At 43.6% G+C, this 8201-nt stretch overlaps 1 protein-coding gene across 1 annotated transcript; it reads left to right on the plus strand.

The window, feature by feature from the left end:
- Positions 1096-3491, plus strand: LOC105162756. The gene is made up of 5 exons (XM_011080877.1): positions 1096-1238; positions 1329-1794; positions 1883-2426; positions 2565-2950; positions 3072-3491. Exons 1-5 carry the CDS (start codon positions 1096-1098, stop codon positions 3489-3491), a joined length of 1959 nt encoding a protein of 652 aa, XP_011079179.1.

Raw genomic sequence — 8201 nt, forward strand, 5'->3', positions numbered from 1 at the left:
CATCGCTGCCCCTTGAGTGTTGGCATCCGAATGCTCTAGGGAAGATTGGCTCCAGGATTGGCACCCCCATTGTCATGGATTCCCTCACGATGAAAATGGAACGAGTCTCGTACGCCAGAATCCTGGTTGAAGTGGATGCATCAAAAAAGCTAATCGAGCAAGTGGAGTTTGTTATGCCAAATGGCATAACTCAGAAACAGCCGGTGGTTTACGAATTCACCCCCAAGTTTTGTACAGCCTGCAACAGATTTGGGCACTTGCAAGAGACTTGCCAAGGTCTATCGGCCGTTCCCCCCGCAGCCGTCCCGGCCGCTGCCACCCCCGTTGCTGCACCTGTTAAGCCTGCAGAGGCAGCAAAGACCAAGCCTGGTGAATGGACGGTCGTGAATAAGATGAACAAGGGCAAAGCCACAGCTACTGTAGCTAAGCCGACAATGGAGGCACAGCGACCGACTTCTCCACCGGCCGGCAAGGTGGAATAGGGACGGCTAAACATGAAGGCACCACAACCACTCAAGCTTAAAGATAAAGTGGTTCCTTCACCAACTTATTCAGGAAGCTCATCCACCGACTCCCCGACGGCCACTCAATATGATATGCCGAGGATAAAAACTGATGGGATTGTAGGGACTTATAGCCATCCGGAAAAGCAGGCAGGAGGGGAATCTCCCCCTCTATCACCATGAAGATCGGTTTTTGGAATGTGAGGGGCTTTAACCGACCTCTCAAACACAATGGGGTCGCCCACCTCATTAAGAATAATCGGCTTTGCCTCTTGGGCATTTTGGAGACAAAGCTTGCAGCGTCATCCATCCAGAAGATTCTCAACCGCTCATTCCCGGGGTGGTGCCAAGCCAACAATTTTGACACCATCGCCGGCAGACTCATCCTTCTGGTTTGGGACCCGGCAATCATTAACATACATCCGGTGGACATATCGCCCCAAGTGATTCACTGCCGAGCCACGAATAAGCTCTCTCAACTCTCCTTCTATATTTTATTTACATATGGTCTTTATTCTGTTGTTAATAGAAGGAGCATGTGGGAGAAACTTTCTGATTTGGGTCAATCACTGAGTATGGGCCATGGCTTATTATGGGTGATTTCAACTGTATTAAATCTCCCGACGAGAAGCAGCTTGGAGTGGCCCCAACTTGGTATGAGCTTAAGGATTTTGTGGACTGCTGTACAACACTTGGATTACTCGACATTCCCACTACGGGCTGCTACTACACATGGTATTCCAACAATGAAAGCAACCCCGTATGGTGCAAGCTCGACCGGGTCCTTTAGAACAATGAATGGCTCGAGGCCAGTTTGCATTGCAGTGCCCATTTCAATCCACCGGGATGCCTTTCTGACCACTCTCCGGGTATTGTTTCTATTTTTGATCCTGCACCAACTAAGCCAAAACCATTTCGCTTTTTCAATATGTGGGCAGATCATCTGGATTTCTTAGCTACTGTCGAAGCTAGATGGAATTTGAGCATGGAGGGAACGCCGCAATTCAGCCTTTGTAGGAGACTGAAAGCACTTAAAGGCGCGCTTAAGGCATTCAACATACAACACTACAACCACATCTCCGCCAGGGCCAAAGAGGCTGAACTTACCCTGCAAGTTGCTCAGAATCAACTTGAATCCAATCCGGGAGATGTGGCGCTACGGGACTCTTTAGGTGATCTTAGGAAGAAGGCCGTTTTTCTTGCCGAGGCCGAACGGCACTTCTTCTACCAGAAGGCCAAGATCCATTATCTTAAAGAGGGGGACCGCAACACCAAGTTCTTCCACGACATGGTGAAGAGGAATACCACTAGGAATTCCATCGGGGCAGTCACTAGGGCGGATGGGACTGTTATCACTGCTTCCGAGGACATTGCCCAAGAGTTCGTTGATTACTACATCACTGTTGGGCACCGAGGCTCACACCCTCCCTGTCGATGATGGTGTGTTTGAATGGGGCCCCATAATCTCCCCCGAGCATACCGCGGACCTTTGTCGGGCAGTCACGCCGTTGGAGGTCAAGGAGGCCATCTTCCATATTAGTGACAACAAGGCTCCCGGTCCAGATGGATATTCCTCGTGCTTTTTCAAGAAAGCATGGAACATTGTGGGTGATCAAGTTTGCAGGGCCGTCTTGGATTTCTTTAGGAGTGGGCGAATGCTACGGCAACTCAACCACACCATCATTACCCTTGTGCCGAAATCAAATCATTCCACCTCTGTTGCGGATTACCGGTCGATTTCGTGCTGCAATGTCATCTATAAGGCCATCACGAAAATCATCTCGGACCGGCTCGCGCCCGCTTTGGAGCACTTGATTGACCGATACCAAGCTGCGTTTGTTGGAGGCCGTAATATCATAGACAATATCTTCTTGGCCCAAGAAATGGTGCAACAGTACTCGAGGAAGCGGATTTCACCTCGATGTACTATCAACGTGGATCTACGCAAGGCGTTCGATTCGGTCTCATGAACAATTCTCGCTCGAGTGCTTCACGGGTATGGTTTTCCCCCACTGTTTATAGTTTGGACTATGGAATGCGTTTGCAATTCTTCTTTTTCAGTGGCTTTGAACGGCTCCCTTCACGGGTTTTTTTCGGGGAAGAAAGGCCTAAGGCAAGGTGACCCGATATCGCCGACCCTCTTCCTTCTTAGCATGGAATATTTCTCCCGACTGGTCAAGAGGAAAACATCTACTTTGGACTTCAACTTTCACCCCAAGTGCGAGAAGTTGAAAATGACGCACCTCCTCTTTGCCGACGACCTCATGCTTTTCTCCTGTGGCGACCTTCCATCTATCCACATCTTGATGGAATGTCTCCAAGAGTTCAGGGACACATCCGGCCTCACCGTCAATACCTCTAAGTCAAGCATTTTCACAGCAGGCATTCAAAATGAGGAGCTTGACGGGATTCTCGCTCGGACGAAATTTGCGAGAGGTGAGATGCCGGTCAGATACCTTGGCATTCCACTAGCGACACAGCGGCTTTCGGTCACCAACTACTCACCGCTTGTGGATCAAATTGCCAACTGCATTTCGAAGTGGACGGGCAAATTCTTATCTTATGCAGGCCGATTGGAACTTATTCGCTCAGTTATTCAGGGGGTGGAGTGCTACTGGCTCCAAGTTTTCCCACTTCCAGCGGCGGTCATCGAGAAAATCTACCGACTTTGCAGGAGTTTTCTATGGAACTCTAGGAGAGCACCGGTCGCTTGGGAGGAAATCTGCCATCCCAAGGAAGAAGGTGGAGTCTGTATTCGGCACATACAGTTTTGGAACGTGGCTCTACTTGCTCGTGTATTATGGAACATCCATCGCAAGGCAGACACGTTGTGGGTGTAGTGGGTCAACGGTGTCTACCTTAGAGATGCATCAATCTGGGACTGGCAACCGAAGAAGGGGGATTCTCCACTCCTTCAACGGCTTGCCGAAATCCGCAACAGGGTGGTCACTGAATTTGGATCTTCAGAGGCAGCGATTGAACAAATGACGAGATGGTCTAGCGTAAATGGTCTCCAAACGTTGAAAGCTTATGGGTACTTCAGGCCGAAACTTGCAAGGCAGCCTTGGAAAGCGGCTATTTGGAAGGCTTTTATCCCGTCGAAGTACTCATTTATCTTGTGGCTTGGCTTGCGCGGTAGACTAGCTACGAGGGACATACTTGGGTTCCTCCAAGAGGAGGATTTGTGCTCACTATGCATCAACACCAAGGAATCGGCCAAGCACCTTTTCTTTGAGTGCTCGTTCAGCAACTTCGTTTGGTCACGCATCCGATAGTGGCTTGGCATTAACCGAACTATGTCAACCCTTCAAAGTGCGGTCAAGTGGCATAAGAAGGAGAAAATAGGTTCCTCCGTGCAGAACAAAGCGCGTCACCTCGCTTTGGCATGCACGGTGTACACATTTTGGAGGCAGCGCAACGACGTCATCTTCGAGGGCTCAACGGCCTGTCCCGATAGGCTTATTAATTTAGTCAAGGTTACATTGTATAGGATCCTTTGGACGCTTTTCCCACACGATTTGATTGTTTCTTAATCTTTAGCGTGGGCTTTTGTATCTCTCCGGGTATGCCTGGAGTACACTGTAAATATTCTTGAGTGAATGAAACTTCCATTTCACCCAAAAAAAAAAAAGAAGACATTTTGTTTCTGTAGTAAAAAAGAACTATTAAATTTAACTAATAATACTATAATAAGACTAATATATTAATTTGCTAAGTTAGGCAAAAGAAATAAAAATTAAGAAAGAGATTTTTAAATCACAAATCGAATAAACAATTCAGAAATAGTGTGTTGTGTCTGTGTGTAATTGTGCATACTGTATATACATGATAATTCATAGAATTACTAGTAAGGAATCTGCATATAATCCTCAACCTCTTAAAACTATTCTTCAAAAGTTCAACCGATCAAGTATCACACCTATATGAAAAAGTTTCGATGAACAGCGAGCTTCAACAATTTAACATTATTTATGCCATTTAAAGTGTTATCAGATAATTTGTATTATTATTTCTGCTAGTCCATACAAATTCACCAAAGCCCAATGATAAAATTTCACCAATTTCCTCAAACCTTGATTGCTCTACAATCGTACCAAAGTTCCAAACTGATTTATCAACAAGCAAGGAAGAAGAGTGAAAGAGAGTAACTGTGTTATGGTGTTGTATTGCCAGTCAGCAACTAAAGAAGTGACAAGGTTAAGGAATAGAGAAAGCGAGAATGAGAGAAATAGAAATTCAGAGGGAGAGGAGAGGGAGAAAGGGAGAGAGTATTGAGTTTGGAGTGTTTAGTTGACAAAGATAGAATAAAAAATTAGAGACTTTTATGCTCAGTTTATGCCACTTTACAACCCAACTAGTTGGACTGACCTAGGTCTGGTTCAAGCGGGTTCCTGATTGGACCTCTTGGGTCATTCGATTCTTTTAAAAAAAAAACGATTTTACTCTCCATTTGGTTTTGTGTTTCACCAGGCCCACTTTGTGGCTCAATCAACTGTTTGAGCGAATCAACTAGGCGAGCTGGGTAGGGTTTCCCAAAACTGCTTTGCATAAACCCCCTTTCACATTTGGCCATCACCCTTACCAGAAAGAGCTATTTCTGAATGACGATACTAGCAAAAGCTCTTTGCCAAGGAGTTCGTATCCCAAACCTAAGTGAACAAAGTAGCACAGGAGACTCAAAGGACCACTTCGACAAGTTAGTAGCCAAGGCAAACTTGCTAAACCTAAGTGATGTTGGATACTGCAAAGTCTTTTGCACTATATTAGCAGGAAAATCCATGGCGTGGTTCAACCAGCTGTCTGCACATACTATTGAGAGCTATGAGAAGCTGTCATAATGATTTTGCATCACTTTTCAATCAACAAGAAATACCCGAAGGCTACACCATACCTGTTCATAGTAGTTCAATGGGAAGAAGGAATAAGATAATATGCATACAGGTTTTGGGAACCAGTGATAGAGATCCCCTCATATAAATCACGAGCTGTTTGCTAACATCCTCCAACAAAATTTGCACAAGAAAAAGTTTCAAGAATCAATCACCGGCAAGCCTCCAACAACCTTTAATATGCTCCTGCAGAGGGCTAAGAAGTATATTTGGATTGAAAATGCAATCGGTCCAACAAGCCAAAATCAACCAATAAGAGAAAAAATAAGAAAGAACAGAAGAAAAACCCCTAAAAGAAGAAAATTGGAAAGGCATTGGAAGGGGTAGTTGCCTACCTACCCTTTGGGATCAAGTATGCAGCGTATGTTAGAAAGGGGATTCGAAAAATAATTGCAGAGGGCTAACTGATTGCTTTCCTTTATTTGCGTTATGTATTAATTATTAATTTTTTTTCCATGCAATTCAAGTTACAAATATATGTTCCTACCCATGTTGATATATATTTATGCCTAATATATATATATATATATATATATATATTAAGAGGAAGAGATAATATAGATAGATTGGACTAAGTTAATGACACCTTCATTTCATTTATAATTTCACGTTTTCTAATAAAATTTGCAATTATATATGTGTGTATTTGTGGGAGGGTGTTAACAAACAAACAATTTATACGAGGGATATATGTCAACCTTAGTAAGTTACGGGACTAAAATGAAAATTGTCTAAAATTAGAAAATTAAAATTACCTTTAATCCCTATCATATTTAACGCGGTGCAAAGGTACAACAGCCAATCATAAAACTCCACTACTTGCCTTTAATAAAATAATAGTATATATACCTCCATTCCTTAGCTCATTTGAGAGGTTGGATTTTCTATGTAATGAGACAACTCTTGCACTAGTAATAAACTTGTGGCATACCGAGGATTGTAATTATTCTCATTATATTTAAACATAAATAAAATAATTAATGTTTTATTATGTTATTATATTTGTTATTTTTTACACAACATCAATACCAATAAAACCACAGTTGCTCAACGATGGGTAGTTATTATTTTTGCAGGCGAGACCATAACATTAACCATAATTAAGAATTATGAAAAAAAATATTTTAGCCAAAGCTTAAATCATGGCAAATATTGATTAGTCGTAGTCAAAATTTAAGTTTCCACATTGATTTCATTTGACTATGGTAGAAAATAGTTATTCACCATGGTTTTAAGCCATGGTCATTTGTCATATAAGGAACAATCCATGTTTCTGTAGCATGTCACAATATTATTGGTCATGACAGATAATATTGACTTACCATAATTTTTAAGTTATATATGCTGACCCCAAAATTAATTGGCTAATAATTAAGTTATAAATTAAAGTTCATAATAAATTTGAGTTTTACATATGTCCGAGATGACAAATTCTCATAAATGTTCATACGAACTTTGTGCTTTATGCATTTTAATAAATCAACTAAAGATAATTGTAAGTTTTTTTTTGGGTGAATTGTAAGTTTTCATTCATCCAGTAATATTTACAAGGTACTCCGGGCATACCCGGAGAGATACAAAATGACCCACACTAAAGTTTAAAGAGCAATTAAACCGTGCGGGAAAAGTGACAAGAGGAGCCTATAGACAGTGATCTTCATGGAAATAATAAGGCCCTTGGGATTGGGTACTGCACCCTCAAATATGAATTCGTTACGATGCCGCCAAAGGGTGTAGACTGTGCATGACAAAGCTAGGTGTCGTGCTTTGTTATGAACGGAGGATCCGGTTTTCTCCTTCTTGAGCCATTTCACCGCACTGTGCAAGGTGGACATACGTCGGTTGATCCCAAGCCATACTCGGATATGTGACCAAACATAGTTGCTAAACGGGCACTCAAAGAAATGGTGTTTGGCCGATTCCTTGGTGTTGATGCAAAGTGAACATAAGTCCTCCTCATGGAGGAACTCGAGTCTGTCCCGTGTAGCCAATCTGTTGCGCAGACCAAGCCACATGATGAACGAGTACTTCGGCGGGATGAAAGCCTTCCAAATAGCTGCTTTCCAAGGCTGCCTCGCAAGTTTTGGCCTGAAGTACTCATAGGCTTTCGACGTCTGGAGTCCCTTTAGGGTGGACCATCTCGTCATCTGCTCAATCGCTGCCTCTGAAGACCCAAATTCGGTGATCATCCTGTTGCGGATTTCGGTAAGCCGTTGAAGGAGTGGAGAATCCCCCTTCTTCGGTTCCCAGTCCCAGATTGATGCATCTCTGAGGTAGACACCGTTGACCCACTGTACCCACAACGTGTCTGCCTTGCGGTGAATGTTCCATAATACACGAGCAAGTAGAGCCACGTTCCAAGACTGTATGTGCGGAATACCGAGTCCCCTTCTTCCTTGGGATGGCAGATTTCCTCCCAAGCGACCGGCGCCCTCCTAGAATTCCATAGGAAATTCCTACAAAGACGGTGAATTTTCTCGATGACCACCGCTGGAAGAGGAAAAACTTGGAGCCAGAAACACTCCACGCCCTGAATAACCGAACGGACGAGTTCCAGTCGGCCTGCGTAAGATAATGATTTCGACTTCCACTTCGAAATGCATTTGGCAATTTGGTCCACAAGCGGTGAGTAGTTGTTGACTGAAAGTCGTTGTGCCGCTAATGGGATGCCAAGGTATCGGATTGGCATCTCACCTCTCACAAACGCTGTCCTAGCAAGGATTTCATCAAGTTCTTCATTCCGAATGCCTACCGTAAAAATGCACGATTTGGAGGTGTTAACGGAAAGGCCGGATGCGTCCCTAAAAAC

Source organism: Sesamum indicum, linkage group LG5, assembly GCF_000512975.1.
Source record: "Sesamum indicum cultivar Zhongzhi No. 13 linkage group LG5, S_indicum_v1.0, whole genome shotgun sequence".
In the NCBI taxonomy this organism is placed as follows: Eukaryota; Viridiplantae; Streptophyta; class Magnoliopsida; order Lamiales; family Pedaliaceae; genus Sesamum; species Sesamum indicum.